The 18,099-nt window shown below is 37.5% G+C and overlaps 1 protein-coding gene across 1 annotated transcript in view; it reads left to right on the forward strand.

Annotated features, from left to right (window-relative positions):
- The window catches only part of CTNNA2 (catenin alpha 2), a 539,666-nt gene that overhangs the window by 75,594 nt on the left and 445,973 nt on the right, over positions 1-18,099 (forward strand). The window contains exon 2 of the mRNA XM_054824266.1: positions 17,728-17,834. Within this exon, the coding sequence (XP_054680241.1) occupies positions 17,733-17,834 (102 nt within the window). The 5' untranslated portion in view covers positions 17,728-17,732. The remainder of the gene's footprint in view (positions 1-17,727; positions 17,835-18,099) is intronic.

Consider the following 18,099-nt stretch of genomic DNA (forward strand, 5'->3'; position numbering starts at 1 on the left):
TTGATTTGTCTCTTATAGTAGAAAGTTGGCTTCGTACAGTTTAGTGTTCCTAATAAAACTTATCCGTGTATTATGTTCTTCCGTGAGAAATGTGGAAATTAAGAGTAACTTGTCAAATTGATCTTTTCAATTTCAGGAACAATCATACCTGCTTTTCTTTTTCCTAGAAGGATTAGCTTGAATTTCCGAGGTTATTTTTTAAAGTACACCTACTTTTTCTTTGTTTGCTTTATATTTTGGTGGTGGTGGTGTGAGTGTGAATAAAGAAAAAGAGGAAATAATTCCTAAAGAACAACAATCTCTCATTCATAGAAATATATTCATATTATTTCACAAGAAGTTGAATTAAATATTTAGTATATAACTATATTTCCATACATTATTTTTTTTGTTGTTGTTATAATTTTAACCTGTAGTTTACAACAGTAGAAAATTATGCTGTGGTCCTTTGAGGCACTCTAATTTATGAGATATATTTGTAGTTAGGCAGCTGATAAGGACAGGATATGAAAAAGAAGAATCATAGCCGTAGGGAATTGAGGTGACAGATCACAATTTATGTGATTCAAGCAGGATGGTGTAAAAGGTTTTTTCAGAGAGCAAGGTCAACTGTGTACAAAGCTGATTCTGAAAATGTTACATTTAAATTAATTAAGTTTATTTTAATGGGACTAGAAGTAGCTGGATCCGTTCAGGGTATGGCTTTTATCTGGCCAGGATTAGCTGAGCTACTTTTCATTCCTCTGTTACTTGCTGGTAAAATGAAACGGATTATCTTAAGGCGTTCTAAGAGAATGGAACTACGGATGATGGATAGATAAGTCTGAATGAAAGTAAGACACAGGAGTGGTGATTAGGACATTGATTGTATCAAGAACATTTAAGAAATTGTCATTGTTTCCCCTCTTAGGCACTTTTCTCACTGACAGGATCAAAATTAATTCCACAAAATAATCTCTTTTGATTTCATGCTTTCTTCTCAGGCATGAATACTGTGTTTCTAAACAAAATACGTAGCATCAAAAATATTAATGAAAAGAGATAAGTTTGTGGCTCCCAATCTGAAGAGAATTGTATAGAAATTGCAAAAGGTGACATCGTAACTATAAAAGTGAAGATGAATGCTGAAGGTCTGTTCCCTTTAGGTCATCATATTCTCGGAGGCAATGCTCCTTTTGTCCTGAGATGTGTACAAATGAGAGGAAAGATTAGGACATGTCATAAATTTTGCTACCCTTCCCAAATAAGTGCTACCAAGATGTCTGATAATGTGAGATATTTACCGTAATGGCATTATATGATCTTCTTGAACTCAGGCTTTGAATGTGATATTTCAGTGGCAATAAAAATAAAATGTTAAGCTTTACTTCTTTGTGATTTTTACTTTTCAGTATTATTATTTTGGTAGGAAAATGAACAAGTACGTTGAAATGCTGCCTAACTCAATTTAAAATAATGCACACGTATGCTATTTCTGTGATAGTGCTAGCAAAATCCTGTGGTCCATAAATCTTATTTACAATATTCTAATTTTTAGCAAATACTACCTTGAGTTACCCCATGTAGTTATAGATTTCAAACCTGTCTTTCCATAAATAAATTTTGCTACATAGAGGTAGGCAAAATTATAGCCTTTTGGGATTAGCATTTTGTATGATTCAGTAATATACTGTATAGAAATGGCTTGAATTTCGCATATGTTAATAGATTAGATGCATTTATGGCTTTGATTAAATTTGCCCTTTGTTGTGATGCATTATATTGTTGCAAGGCTTACATAGCTAAGATTTATCTTCAGTTAATATTTTAATTTACTTTGCTTACTTGAAATAAACTAGTGAAATTATGTATAACTATTTTTTAATTCCGAAATTGCATCAGTGGTTACCAATCCTTGCTCAAAAGCTTCCTTATGATGCCAACTCTGTGGTGATGTTCCCAAATTCATATCTAGCTCTTATACAACAAGGAATTTCAAAGTTATGGAAGGTTCAATATTTCAAATTCACAATGAACTTCTAGGAGAAGCTGAAGTGGTTCTAATGGAACAATAGAAAGAACAAAATGGGCTAAGAACCAGTAAATTTATGATGCTACTGCTCTTGGAAAGTTTAATGTCATAGATGCTGTCACTAGAGATAACTTAGGGGAGAGATAACAAAAGAGATACATAAAAAGAAATGGATGGAAGTTTTTCTTTTGTTGTAATTTTGCTGGCATTTATACTACAGTCTTTTTTGTAACAAAGCTGGATTTGGTAATTTATCTGGGCATTGCACAAGCTTTTTTTTTCTTAGTAGCAATTAAACATGTAAGCATTTTGACAGAATGAAAGGAAATATAAACAGGAAAGCTGGGGATAATTTCACAGGTTTTCATAATATGGCCTCATAGATTATTCATTTTTTCCCCACTGTGAGAATTTAAGAATGTTTTTGGGGTTTTTTTAATGCTGAAAAAATTAGAACAGTAGTAGTTTACTGATATCTTTTTGATTATAGCGTATTTTATATATTGGGAATTTTTTAGATTTAAATTTGGGGGGAAAATGGCATATACTTTTGAAACAATGTATTAAGAAGAAATTGGGGGCAGTTAATTTGGTAATAGTTTTATATTTGGAGAGAAGCAATGTCTTTTACACTAATGTTATAGCAGATGACAAATGAAGGACAATTGCAAGAGCCATCCAGAAATGAAGTGGTTTATTGCTAAGGCATCTATTTGGTTTGTTAGATTATATTATTTTCAAATATTCTAGTGGGATACTTTTCTATCCATGACACACAGAAATGAAAAAACCCAAAAGTTTCAAAGGGAAAGTAGTTTCTTAATAGTATCTGGTTTCAGAAGAGTTTGCTGTTATTACATTAAAAAAAAGAAATTAGCTGGTATGAATGCTTGAATTCCTTTCTGTGATCTAAGGAAGTAATTAAGTGCTGTTAAATAGAATCCTGTTTCTTGAAATGACTTTCTTTTGAATTTTCTCATTAGCTACTATCTTACTATTAAGTAATTGCACAAGATCATCATGGATTAAAAGTAGTGTAGAGGATTTAAACCTGTATTGCGTGAGAGTTTTGAGAGTGCGTGAACTATTGAGGTCCTTTACAAGCTGGGACTAGAGAAGGGAAGAAGTGTAGAAGAGAGTGTGAATATTTGATTGAAGATGACATTTTACTGTCAAACTAAAATGATAGGAAGGAGCTGATCAACCTGAAATGGACTAACAAGGAGTCTTTACATTTTGTTGCTGAAGGGGAGAGAAGGACAAGACAAAGAACACAGTCCTTGTCTTGACTAATGAATAGGTCATGTTTACATCTACATGGTCTACATCTACATTGTCTCTGATGCATTTACTATCTCTTTTGGCACCAGCAGCCCATAGTGTTGTCTGAACTTCTCTCTTGACTTCTAGTGGTGTGAGAGGCACTGAAAGTAGTACCACCATATCGTGTGTAACTTACCACTGTAAGTGTCACCACCAGTTCAACACTTGAGTTATTCTCTGTGCCTTTCATTCTCAGTACCGATTCCTCACTTCCAGGAACGGTGTAGATCTATGATATGAAGTCATTTGCTTGAGTGCCTGTGTGCTAAGCTGAATGATTTCTCTGTGTGCCTCTTTTGGTAAATGAAGCTGCTCGTGCTTGAAAGGCAAATTGGAGCTGTCATCTCAGTGTTTACCCTCGCTATCTACTGGGTTACTCGATTCCTGATCTGCCTTGTCAGGGCAAAGCTATTCCTGCTGTAATAGCTTGGCACCAACTGCCCTGGTTATTTTGTCAGACAAGAATAGGAAAAGGAGTAGATTTATCTCACTCTAAAAAGTTGGCCCAATCTTTCATTCCCTTGAGGTTTCCTTATCTTGCTGGAGATTGTCTCCAAGTGATTTGTCTTTCTCTTTATACCAGGGTAGACAGTAGGCCAGAGTGTCAACAGTTTTAGACTCCATTTAATGAGGAGATGAAACAGTTGATTCCTCAGAGCAAAACTGTGGAGAAAGCACTCAGTGCTACTTTGCTGGACTACCCTCCAAGCCTCAGACAGCCTGCAGCTCAGGGACTTAAGGTCAATCTGTTAGGGGTTTTTTGTTTGTTTCCTGGGGTTTTTTTCCCCTTCCTTTCCCTTTCATGAATGCATTGAGTTAATTTATGAGCTGATGTAAACTTGTAGCATGTGCAGTACCCACAACAAGGAGTTCCAAAACCGTTGCTGATAACATAGTAGGTTTTTATTTGACATTTTCTTTCTGTCTTTTTTTCATTGAAAAAGACAAAAGCAATAGATTGTTTCACTTTATCCATGATACTTCAGGTTTTGTTGGCTGTATTGTATTCCTCCTCAGTCTTTTCTTCTACAGAATGAAGATTTTTAATCTATTTAGTTGTTTCTTGAAGTCCTTGATCGTCCTTGTCGCCACCGTGTTTTTCTCAGTTTTGCGACATTCTTTGTGGAAAAGGGGTGGCCAAATTGTATTAATGATGTGGATTTATAATGGCATAATGGTGTTTTCTGTTTTGTTCTCTTTCCCTTTCAGAATAATTCCTCACTTTATTTTTGATTGCTACTCTGTGTTAGGCTGGCATTTACATACAGCTGTTATAATTCACAGATTGCATTCCTGGGTATTAATAACCAATTTCAGAGTCCATCGTTATGTATGTAATCAGGATCCTGGTCCTTTTTCCTGTTTTTTATCACTTCGTGTTTATTAAAGTTAAATTTCATCTATCTTTTTCATAGCCACTTTATGAACTTCAAAGCAATTCTGCTCTATGGTTCTTGTTTGCGTGGAAGGAATAAAAAGGCAGAAACAGTTACATGATCAGATTATGTGAGTTGGCATTGTGCCCTTCAGTAGGTGTCGTATTCGTTCCTGAGATCAGTTAATTTATTGTAAGTAACTAAGTTTCTCAGAAACGCAAGAGGAGGGGAAAAGGACATGAAAGTAAAAGAAAATAAAACGGACTATCTATAGTTTGTTTGAATCGTAAGAGTGTGGTGGCTCAGGGAGGCAGCATGAGGCATAGAAGCAAGTCTGGAACCTGGAGCATTACCAGGAACCTGATGCCTTCTTAAGAAGTAATGAATAGACACCCAAGAAGATGTGTTATAACGGTGTTGGAAATGGGCTTTTTCAGGCTATCAAAGACATCGTAAAACGTGTTGCTACCCAACCAGCTTCCACAAAGTGCTAGACCTGGGAGCAAGACCAAAGGAAAAGATCTACCCTGGAAGGACACAGTAGAAAGGAGATACGATTGTTCATAAATCCCTTTCATTTTGATTCTGTCTTTCTGAATTTTCTTTGTTGTAATGGCCAAGCTGTGTTCTAATAAAATCTAGTTTTACTAATTCAAAGCCCTTGTAGTATTTTTGGTTCGATTAAGTGAAAGAAAAACTATAAGACGATCCAGCTCAAAGTAGTGGTTGATGTAGGGCCCAGTTACAGTCGCAGGGATGAATCTGAGAAATTCTCTCAATCTGTTGACAATTGCAGATGTAGTCTAGACTGGCCACTAATTTTATTGCAACTGTCTTGTGTTCACTTGCGGTCATACCATAGATACCAGCAGCTAATTTTAAAAAAAGATTTTTACCTAAAGATTTCTAGAACAATGAATGTAGACTTTCCAGCTAATATAGATAACATGTCCACATGTATGACAATTGGCTGACAAAAACTAGAAAATTGCAAATTTCATTCGCCACTATATTATGTGTTTTGTTTGGGTGGGGTTTTTTTGTTTGCTTGTTTGTTTTTTCTTCTCCCTATTTCAGGTGTTGATTAATAACACAAATCTGAGGAAATTATTGTTTTTAAAAAGATGATTTTTGGCCCTTTGAAAAGCACAATGTTATTGAAGCGCCGTTTATGTTCTGCAGGTGTTACAGGTATTGTTGACTTGGACTCCAAATTAATGCTAAGAGGACAACACAATTACATCTCAGACAAAAAGGAATGAATAAGTCATGACATGTATGAATAGGGATATAATAGTAGTAAACTTATTTCTCCTTGGGATGGTTGTTTCCTTCTACAGTTCCTTCATGGATGAGATGGGGAGAAAATGTTTAGCTATGAGTACTACACAGAAAACAAAAAATACGGACTGATGATAATACATTAAATATCCTATTGAAACTAGAGTATTAATAGAATTGCTGAGTAGACTAGAAGCAGCCACATCTCGTCTGGTCTCAGACGTTAGAAAGCTGGAGCTGCACTGATAAGAATTATTTTTTTAAAAAAAAAAGAGTATGCCACAGTGGAGTTACGTGAAGACAAATAGGGAATTTAAAGAGTGGGATGTAAACATATAGTAAAAACTAACTGAACAAGAACAAAATAGCCACAAGGGACAAGCTTACAGTGCTTTGTCCATGGCAGCAGAACAAGTGATAGGACGCTATGGATTAGCGAGAGCTGGAGAATCACCTATTGGCTAGGTATATGAATACAGTGCACAAACCCAAAAATTACTCTGGCTTAAAGAATGAACACACAATGATCAGGGACAACTGGTGATATTGGATACCTTCCATGCCTGTGCAATGAAGAGAAATAACGATGACACTTGCTGCTATTGCATTATCTTCTTTGTTTTTCTCAATTCTACTGTGAGGACCCTAGTAAAACCCAAGAACATTCATGCATCATTGTGATAGCTGGCAACATACACTGAAGTTATTAAAGACATGGATGTGAGCCAAATAAAATGGATTTGCTGTCTTGAAAACTTTTTTTTTTTTTCCCATAGTAATATATAAAGGAGGAAACTTTAAAATAGTGGTATGGTTAGGAAATTAGCTACAATGATAGTAACTTTTCATGCTGCTGCTCTGTATGTATAATGTAAATATCAGCTGTCACTAGGTTGTTATCTTTCCATCTCTCCCTTATGTAAGTAATCCCTTTAGCTAAAGCTGGAGAAACATTGCTTAAAACAAACAAACCCCAACATGTTCACTCTTCACATCAAATAATTGTCTGTGTTTTATGGGTAGTTTTAAAGAAATAGTGGTTTGTACCAGTCAGTGCCAGTGGCTTTCCAGCCATATGAATTATGTTGCCATGGAGCGTAAATCTCTAGATGTCACTGGCCTGGCTGACCCGTACCGGCACATTTGTAATTAGCGGGAACTCTTAAATCTACATGCTTCTTATCTTAATGGAAAGTGGTGTTGTAGATTGTATACAGTGTTCACTGCTAGAGTTCAAGAGTTCTGGAATTCAGTTTGATAAAAGCTGAGTTTAGTTATTGCTGGAGCACGTGAATCAGCTTCTCTGGAGACCTGGTGGTTTGTTGGGTGCCATAAAATGACCTTCAAAATGTTCCCATAGCTGTACAGATTTTTCTGAAATGAAGCCAGATCCCATCCTTTGCTTTTGTTTTGTCAAGTTGGTTTTTTTTTTTTTTTATGTCTTGTGATGCATTTGAGGTTAAGTAGCAACATTCTCCAGGTGCGATGCAGTAATAGTTTTATATTTTGACTGAAACCAAGCATCCCCTCTACAAAACTCTAAGCAGTGTGTTTTCATACGCTGACAGAATGGCATGCTGGAAGGACGAGATGCGATTAGTCTAATCACCTGCATAACATGCACCGTATCTTTTAATGAAGTCAGTCCTGTTTTAAAGTAATCCTTACCTCTGAGGCAGTGAAGTTCAGAAGTTAAAATAAGCAGTGATGGGAAATCCATCTCAGGTCCTTGTAAATTGCTTCCTGTAAATATTTTCCCTAGTTAAAAATATTTTAAAAGCTGTTTATTTCTATTAAGAACGTGTTTAATTTTGGCTTTCACTCACTGGATTTTAGTATAACTTGGCCTGGATCGAGGTGTCTATTACAATAATTTAATTTTTTTAAAAATGATATCTAAAGTTCTCTTAATTATAAATCTATGATACCAACAGTAATTTTGTAATGCCTGCGTAATGCTTTGTTAACAGAGTCAAGTGCCTACTTTTCCCATTGTTTTGTGAGAGATTGATGTTGGATTGATGGCCTTACTCTGAAGTTGTTCCATCTTTCAATTTTAAACAAAGGCACAAGGTTTTTTTTGGTTTTTTTTTTTCTACTCTTCTGGAAAGTCTTCAGTACTCCACATTTTAAGAAAAAATCAAAATTAGTCCAACAATATAATAGATTAAAGAGAGAGGACAGGTGTTATGAGCTCTGGTCTCTCTCTTTACATTAGATTTTTCCGAAATTGTCTGTAGGTTTTGAGAGAAAGAGCTATTTTTTACTGTTTTCATTAAGCATGTCATCTGTACCGTTATGGCTTTGGATGCCATCTTTTACGTTAGGAATTGTATGTGCTGTCTGTCTACATTGCTTATTTCCTTCTGAATAAAGGACTGTTCTGAATAGGAAACACAGACCTTTATTATCTTGAATTAAATTAATTATAATGGTGATGTGATTCTTATGCCACATTGTATTTCAGTATTTCCAGACTAACAAAACTACAGCAAATCCTGTGAACACACAGCTGGGGAAGATAGAAGTTTTTCGATATCGTCATGGATGGTGATTTATGCATTGTGCTTTGTTTGAAACATCCATCAGCATAAGAATAACATCAGGAGAAGTTTCACTAATAAGAGATCAAGCAGAATTAAACAATTTAGTTCTTATTCTTAAAATGTATTTACATCATTACAGATTTTTACTTTGTCCTTTTTTTTTTCTTTTGCATTAGTGAAACAGTGGTAAATAATTATGGGGTGGTACATGTGGCTTCTAGCAGAATGTGAGGTCTGTTCTGAATGGGTTTACTAGGGATAGAGCAACTTTCTTTAACGCGTTTAAAGTAAGAGCAGATTTAATGAACACAAGGTTAGATGATAAATTTCCCTAAGACTTTGAGGAATTTCTCACAGGCAATTGATGAACAGATTGCCAAATGCAGACACCAGCAACAAGACAACGTGTGCGTCTAGAAGCTGGTGGGAGCGTTCAGAAGGACTATTAATGGCCCATAATATTAATTGCTGAGGAAAATGTCAGCTGTGCTCCCACAGGGCTTTGTTTGAAAACAATCCTGTTTAATGTGTTAATTATGGAATTGGAAAATGGAACAGCTCCTTCTCCATAGTATGGAAGCTTGTAGACTTTACAAGGACAAGGGGAGATGGTTGTCATCCAGTATGTCACAGTAAAGTTGTACAAGCTTTGGGCTGGTTGTATCTGTAGTTCAGACAACTAAAAGATTCTGTTCAGTGCAGGGAAATAGCGTTGCATCTGTAGGAAGAAGAGCAAAAAAACTCTTAAGCAAAATAATTAGTAGTTAGATAATTTAAAGGTTAATGAAGGAGAAAGACGTGTAGAGATGATACTAGCAGTATTCCTACTGTAGTGAAACCAGCAGGGAAATAGTCTCCTTGAAAAGATAGCCAAACCAAAAAAACACAAAACCCCCTAAAGCTTTGACTCTCCATAGGAAAAAATGTAAATTGTTTCGTTTGAAGGTAGCAACAGTTGGTCTTGTGGAATAAAGAGTTCTCTTTCAGAGAAATGAAGAAGAGCTGCAGGGAAATACAGAGGAAAGGTTAATTGTAGTTTCCAAGTATGAGGAATTGTAGGTAGGATATTTTCAGTGGCAGAATGACCCCTACATGCCGAAGCAAAAACTTGCAAACTCATGGTTACAAGGGGAGCAAACATGCGTTAGTTTAGTTTAAACCAAAGGTACTTAATACTTCCATGCTCTTGTAAAATGTCAGCTGGTATTGCTAATGCCAGTTTAATACAGTGAATAAAAATAAGTGGTTAAATAGATTTAGTGAATAAAAGTTTATTTTTTTTTTTCCTGCAAGATTTGAGATTAATGTTTTCTTAAGAAGGAACAGAACTTGAAAAAAGTTTAAAAAGTTACGGTGTTATTACTAAAAAGGAGGACCATTTATGTAAATTGATCATATCTGCAGTAATCTAAATGTCTAATTTGCTGTCATTTGAGGGGAAATATAATGGAGAGAGAATGCAGAACATAGGATCTGCACCAAGGACCTGATTTAAAATCATTTGGTTTTCCTGGGCTTGCAATGTGACCCTACGTGAACCAACATCCCAGCAGCAGTGACCTCAGAGGCTTTGATTGCATCCAGAACTCTGTGAGAAGACTTTTATTAGGAAGCACTGAAGAGCTGTGTGAATACAGAGCAATTGGTGGAAAAATCTTCGGTTGTACAGAAGTGACTTTTGCTGGGGCTTGGGCTCCCTTTTGGTATAGGTTCCTTAAAATCTTCAAATTCCATAAGCATTTTAAGAAACTCCCATACCTTGACAGTGAAAGTTATTTAGTGGACAAAAGCATGTTCTTAGGAACAATGCAAGAAATTATTTTAATATAAGGATTTTATATATGGCTATTTAAAACAGCTATCAAGCATTTTAATTGCTTACTTATCTTGGAGTGAATTACCTTTCACATCCAACAATTCTACTCCTAATGTTTGTTAGAGGAAAAAAAATGTGAATCTCCCCCTATTTTTCATCTTTCCTACTGATGGCTCTCCCCAAATCACCAGGTTACTCACAGAAAGCCAACCATTAGATTTTTAGGTGTTTTAAGAACTGGGTATTATATCTAACATTCTCCTAGAGTGAGGATCTTCTGCGTCATAAACTTGACCTGAGAGTTGAATTCACAGTCCAACTCCTTGTCCCAGCGTCCATAGATTGTTCTCAGATTCATATTATAGTTTGTCTAAACCTTCTGAGATGTCCCTCTGAGGGACTGGATGCAGCTCAAAGGTGTGCTGGACCAAATGGGATGTACAACCACTGCCACATCGCGGTACTACGTTCCTCAGGGCCATCATCTCAGGCAGTGCTGATGTGAGAGCCCGTAGCTGTAAATGTGTGAGCCTTTAAAGCAGAATTATTTTGCTAAGCCATATAGTAGATAAAAACAATTTGGACTTTGCCCACAGCTAGGCTTTGCACAGAATTTTGAAGCATATTATCACGGTTTTTAGTTAAAGCAGAAGAGGAAGCCGGTCCTGCGAGTGGGTGTAAGTGGAACCTTTCTGCTACACTGACCTTTACACTGCAGTTTGCACCTTCCCTCCGAGTTCTTCGTGGCGTTTTTGATTTCTGAAGGCAGTTTTCCCTCCTGGCTCAGTCGGGTCTTGGTGTAGGCAGTTGTCTCCAAGACCGAGCTGGTTAATGTGACTGAAAAGTGTGAATGACTCAGCCATTGCCTTTTCATAGCTTTCCTGTTTCTGTGTCAGGGCACTCCATGGTCACCATCCCGCTGGCTTTGTTACCAAGGTAATCCTCCTCTTGTCAAGGCCTTTTTCCTCCTTACTTAATGGTTTATTGGCTAGAAGTCTGGGTTTGTGTAACGGGCTGCTTCCATTTAAGAACTTTGTTTTGTTGAGGCCAAACCAGAATCTCAACCCAACGTGGAGGTGGAGGGTTAGCAGAAGGGGAGAGGGCTGTGAATCCAAAAGGAAATTGAGAGCTTAGAAAAGCTCAAATTAAAAATTCTCTGCGTGGTTAAGCTTGAAAGTGGAACCTAAAGGTTTATTTTGGATTGTTTTTTCCTGCCTAAGTTTTAGGAAGGAAGAGAGAAGAGTCACTTTTATGAGACAAAATAAACAAGCATGTCGAAAACTTGTGGTTCAAACATGCGGACACAGATATTCCTCCAGCCTGATCTGCTGGAGGCTGTACTGGGCTGTCATTGACTAATGATAGGTGCTTTTATCTGTAGAAAGGGATGTTCTCTATTCCCTTTTCCATTGTTCTCTTACTCCTCGTCGTTAGTCTCTGACCTCTCAGCATTTTCCCTTTATTTCCCTTCTTTCCAATTGTTACGCACTCATTCTTCTGTCTCTCCATCTCCGCTTGTATTCTCGTATTACTAGAAACAGAGAACGGGCAAATGGATTGCGAATAGTGTTGGAAACCAGGCTCCCTTGAATATCAGACCTCTTGCAACTGTATTTTACGCTGCTCAGGTCGACCTACATCTGCATTGCTCAATACTGCAGATAGACGTAAGGTAACGGCAGAATCTCAGCTATATGGATACGCCCAGGTATCCCTGCAGTCCCCTGCCAGCCACATCAGCCAAGAGGTGGGGTTTCTAGGGCTGCGCACATTGCTAGGATATCTAATGCCTGAGCCAGTGTGTCCTGTGCTCCAACCTACCCTGCACCCGTAGTAGATATTTCAGAGCCAGCTTGCATTTCTCTAATGTCACGCTGTTATACTCCGTAGGCATAGTCAAGGATCTAGCCATGTAGTATTTGGATTTCTAGCTCCCAGTGAAACATGGAAACGCGTCTGTGAAGTCAGTCAGAATTTTTCTGTGTCTGTCTCAAGAGATTGTGTATCCTGCTGTGAGGAATTCCGTATTCTTCACATAAGCCTGGCTCTGCGTAGAGAGGTGTTTGTTTTGACATGGTTCTCAAACGAAGGATGCAAACCAAGAAAGCACAGACAGTCTTTCGTTCGGTTTCTCAGTCATCTTCAACCAGTTTGTACCCGTGCTGCTGCTGAAAATGCAATCCTGTCCTGCCCTTCACCTCTGCTGCTGTACTTGGAGCTCTGCAGTCCGGCAGGGAACTGAAAACTCGTTTTTCTTTTGTTGGATTAGTTAGTGTTCAACCAGGTGATGTTCTTGATAGAATTTACAGCGCTGTTACCAAAGAATGGAAACATGGAGAAAGAGCTGAACTAGCCCCTCAGCTGTGCCAGATTGGTGTGAAGCATGGGTGGGAGTGCCCCGTTAGTCTGGACGTGTGGACTGAAAGCCAAGATGGTGATTGATGTGGGAGAATCATCTATAAAGCATACTTTTTTAATAGTCTGTATAATTCTCTTGAAGTATTAGGGCTATTACAAGTTTAATATTTGGAAATGAGGGCTAAATTATTATTTTGCCTTTTGCCTCCTCTCATCTTACTGTCTTGCTACCTTGTGGGACATCTTTTTTTCTCACCCATGAAGTCCATTTTTTGCCCTCCAGTAGCAAATATACCACTGGAAGTACAGAACTGTGCTGCCAGTCTTGCCAATCTAGTATTGCCAAAAGATTAATCCTACAGATTTGCTATGAATTGGGTAGAATGTTTTTGTTCTTTATTCAGTATGAAATGTTTAGCATCTGTCATGTCTGCAGTGTTCTGCATTGCAGGTGAGAACTGGACTAACAACTGGAGGTCTACTCTTGGCTGGCAATGCTTATATTTCTAAAAAATTATCAGTTTGCTTCAGCAAACATTGCTTCTGCTCATGTAACAGTAAAAATATGTTAACTCCACATTTGAATTGCAGCAGAGAAATGAGATGTACAGTCACCTGTGAGCAGTTTCTGACCATCAGAATATATATTTGTGTAAGTTTCGAGGAAAGCGGGACTATTGTGGAAGTGATGTTATAGTGTAATAGACAAACAAGTAATTTCACGTGCAAATATTTTTGGTTTTGTAGAAGATTCCAAACAGTAAAATTCTGCTGTGTGAAAAGATTGGTGATAAGGGTGGTCATGGGGTGAGTTTTTTGGTGAATGTTATGTTAATGAAGAATTCCAATGACATAGTTAGATTTTGGCTACAATATAGGAATCCACTCTAATGAATCGTTGACTTAAGTAAATACTTAATTTCTTTACAGATAGGCTTTGAAGACAGACTGCCTAAACAAATGTTCCCATTGACCAATAGTTACCAGACTGGGTAGAGACATTTCTGTTTTGCAATATTTAGGAAAAGCTAAATCTTAAAACAAGAGATGCACATATTTTGGCATGTGTTCTAGGAAGAAAAAGTACAGTTAGGGAATAGATTTCAATAAATATACTCTTGAAAAAATATGGAGCTAGTTTCAGGATTAGGATGGCAATCATCTGTATACTTCTTTAGAAGTATTATTAACAGCACTATAAACTTACTTTCCTTATTTGATAATATCAAATTTCAAATTCAAACTTAATTGTGCCTTGCCAGTTGATAATATATGTGAACAGCAGAGAATAAGTTTCACTGAAGCTTTCTGCTACAAATATTTTATAACTCTGCAATCATAAAAACAACACGCGCATTTTAATTCAGTGAGATTTACCCCAAAGAATAATTAGTATGTGTTTCTAAATTACAGAGGTTGGAATTCAGATGACAAACCTAATTTCATGTTTTGAAGAAAGAATGGATTGTTGTCCAAGTATGCTGCTATTTAAAAAAATGACAATAAGTTGGAAACTCCAGGGAAATGAAAAAAAAAAAAATTAATCTACTTAGAACATGGTGGATATCGGTCTAGTCTAGAAGGTAGTAGGAAAGGAGATCTCTCTTACTTGTGGCTACTGCTGCCTGCAGCAGGGGTTGGAACTAGATGATCTTTGAGGTCCCTTCCAACCCAAAGCATTCCACGATTTGTGATAATACACTTTTATATTTATAGGAAAAATGTTATGGGATGCCATTTTCCTCTGCTCACATGGGTTATCTTCCTCACAGGTACTACACAACCACAAGCCGTGTATAACCTATGAAGCAATTTATATTTCCAATGAAGTACTTCAAGCTAATTGTTTGGGGAATAGTTGGTCAAGTAGGCATAAGATCCCGTTAGCATCCTTTCCTTTATCCACCCGAGCAGTCCCCGTTCACCTGTTCAGTCTAGGAAGATTGTTGTAGAAATGGCAAGGAAGAAATATTCCATCTTTTTGTAGACGTACACTTGGGCAGGTAATGTCTTTTTAGTCTTTTGTCATTTAAAATTGCTGTTGTGACAGCAGCTGGAGAAATGTTGAGGGAAATGCACTAATTTGACTTTTTAATTTTACTTGTTTGCTATTGTGGGGTAGATTTTTACTGGGAGAGAAAAACTTTCTTATAGGTCTTTAACGAGGCTTTTTCTTGTATGTATCCTTTTCAAAATGGAAAGCATTACTCACCCTTTTATACTGAATTTTGAAGGATTTTTTTTTTCTTGTTTCTTAGTAAAGGTTGAGACTGAGACAGTATTCTGACTGAAAAAACTGATCATCCAGGTTATCTTTTGTGTCACCTGTACGATCGCCATCCACTGAAATTAGTTTGCTTTTGTAGGCTTTGGACTACGTTACAACTTTGACTATATTTTTGTATAATGAGAGGTGTATGTTTGAGTACTCATGTTAACAGTTAGTGAGGAAAAGCGTGCTTATTAAAAAGGAAGAAACTGTATTTGACACATTTAAAAGTGTCATAACTCATAAATTATTGACTAGAATGATTGTCTACTTAAAACTTTTTGAATACAGAGGCCAACTGGAGTAGCGACCATCTTTATATAAAAATGAAACAGGTTCTGAAAGATGATTAAACATTGTCTGTTAGGAAAATGAGAGTAGCTCCCACATTAACCATGTTTACAGCAACTAGAAACTGTCTCCTCATTTTCTTTAATCACATGTATGGGTGCTTTCGGCATTGTAGAGCCTGAAGCCGAACAAATTTTTTGCGTAAGAGTAGAAACTGAATAGTAGCAATTTTAGCACATGCTAGATACTATCAGATAATTCTGCTAACAAATGTTTGCAAATGAGAGGAGGCTGAGGGCTGGTTTTATACATGATTTCTGATACGCCTCTCTTTTTGAGCAAGCGTTTTGTCTGCTGGTAATACAGTGACAATCTTCTGCAGACTGAGAGTGGATTTTGCATAGACTTACTAGCCTGTTAATTTTGAGTGATAGTAATTAGTCAAGACATTCTCCTGAATAAAGCAGTAGAACTTACTTTGTATATACCAGATAATGTTGCAAAGTACTGAATATGTACCTTACTGAATTAAGCTTTATAAAGTGGATTGTTATTCAAGGAGCAATAGCTGAATCGCTTTTGATTCCCCCCCCCCCACACACACACACTACTTTGGGTTTGTTTGTGGGTTTTTTAATATTACTGAAAAGAGCTTGTCAGTTAAACATAACTTTCTGGAGAAAACATTTTTAAACATTTGGGATATTATATACAGAGAGCTTGATTTGGATCTCACTTATGCAATGTACAATATGATATTATTGGTTTGTCTTTCCCTGCTAGAATTCCCTAGGTATATGAGACTTTTATTATTTTATTTTAATTTTAAAATAAAGGGAAATATTTAAACTAGAATTATTTAAAATTAACTTTTTTCCCTGAAATTTTTTCTCTCTCTTTTTTTTTTTTTAATAGACAAGGTAGTTTACATGTGGCATTGCTTGTCACCACATACTTGTATCACTTTCCAGCTCCATGAGGTGCATTGTACATCTCTTACAACCTGGCAGCTGGATTTTTCTGCATTTGGAATTTCAAAAAGGAAGTCAAGTGTCTCAAGAAAATTTAATGAAAACCTGAAATGGCAAATACAATGACAGCAACTTGCTGTTGCCTTTGTTTTAGGCTTTGTTTAAGCTTTTAAGCCTAAAATGGTCTGGAGAATCCTTTTATTTTTTAAATGAATACTACTGGTTTTGGTGCAAAATTATGAAATCCTGAATACTGTGGGGAAGTTTTACTCAAAAAGCTGAACAGGCTTGTTGGATTTGTTGTATTCCATGTGTTGGTGGGTTGACCTTGGCTGGCTCCCAGGTGCCCACCAAGCCATGCTCTCACTCCCCCTCCTCAGTTGGACAGGGGGAGAAGACAGGATGAAAACCTCTTGGGTGGAGATAAAGACAGGGAGATCACTTACCAGTTACCGTCATGGGCAAAACTGACTTGAGTTAGGGAAAATAAATTTATTGCTGATTAAAATAGAGTTGGATCATGAGAATAAAACCACAAAATCTATAGCACCTTCCCCCACCTTCACTTTTTTCCCAGTCTTGACTTCACTCCTTCACTCCTGAGTCTTTTACCCCCTTGCTTCTCCCTCCCTGAGCGGCACAGGGGGGACGGGGAATGGGCGTTGCAGTCAGTTCATAATGCTTCATCTTTGCTGCTCCTTCCTCACCCTTTTCCCCTGCTCCAGTGTGGGTCATCTCCACGAGCTGCAGTCCTTCAGGATTAACCTGCTCCTACGTGTGCGCTCTACGGGATGCAGTTCCTTCAGGACATATCCATCTGTTGTGGCGTTGGGTCCTCCATTGCCTACAGGAATATCTGCTCCCATGTGGTCCTCCATGGGCTGTAGGGAAATACCTGCTTCACCACGGTCTTCTCCATGGGCTGCAAGGGAATCTCTGCTCTGGTACCTGGAGCACCTCCTACCCCTTCTCCTTCTCTGACTTTGGGGTTTGCGGGATTGTTTCTCACACTTTCTTCACCTCACTCCTCACGCTGCCAGGCCACATTTTGTCCTTTCTTAAATGTGTTTTCCCAGAGGTGTCACCAGCATCGCTGAAGGGCTCAGCAGTGTCCTGTGGTGCGTCCATGCTGTGTCCAGGATGGGACAACCCCTGGCCTCTTCTCACAGGACCCACCTTGCAGCCCCCCGCCTACCAAAACCTTGCCATGTGCACCCCATACAGCATGTATGCAGCATGATAGGGTATCTATTTTTATGCGGTATAGGAGAGAATAAAATTCTGAATATAAATGTTGAAGCACTCAGCAGATGTGGCAGTGGTGCGCCTGGGAGTTCTCAGTAGAGGAACACTGGCAAGATGATGGAGAAGTATTTTATATGTGAACGGGAACGGCATATATGCTACTCTCTAAATACAGTATATGCAGTATTTGGATATTATGCTAATAATTTTCATGGATGTTGTAATTTTTGTCTGTTCTAGGGAGTATGACTTCTGCAACGTCACCTATCATTTTGAAATGGGACCCCAAAAGTTTGGAAATCAGGACTCTCACAGTAGAGAGGCTATTGGAGCCGCTTGTTACCCAGGCAAGTATCTTCGATTTGTTTTGCTTCTTCCTTTAGCCTGGTGCTATATTTACTCATTTTACATAATTATCTTGGTAATCTCTGATAATAAGAACTTGAACAGTTTTTGTTCGTGATCTCTAGTGGAAAGCTCTGTTCAAACATGTTTAGAAGTTCTTGCTCTAAATAATTTATAGTCTCAAAGTATGAGCGAGAATACAGTAGCAACAACTATTTACTTATGTTTGTCTTTTAAAAACAGTTTAGAAATTTATGAAACAGTCAA

This window comes from Grus americana, chromosome 4 (assembly GCF_028858705.1).
Source record: "Grus americana isolate bGruAme1 chromosome 4, bGruAme1.mat, whole genome shotgun sequence".
Classification (NCBI taxonomy): domain Eukaryota; kingdom Metazoa; phylum Chordata; class Aves; order Gruiformes; family Gruidae; genus Grus; species Grus americana.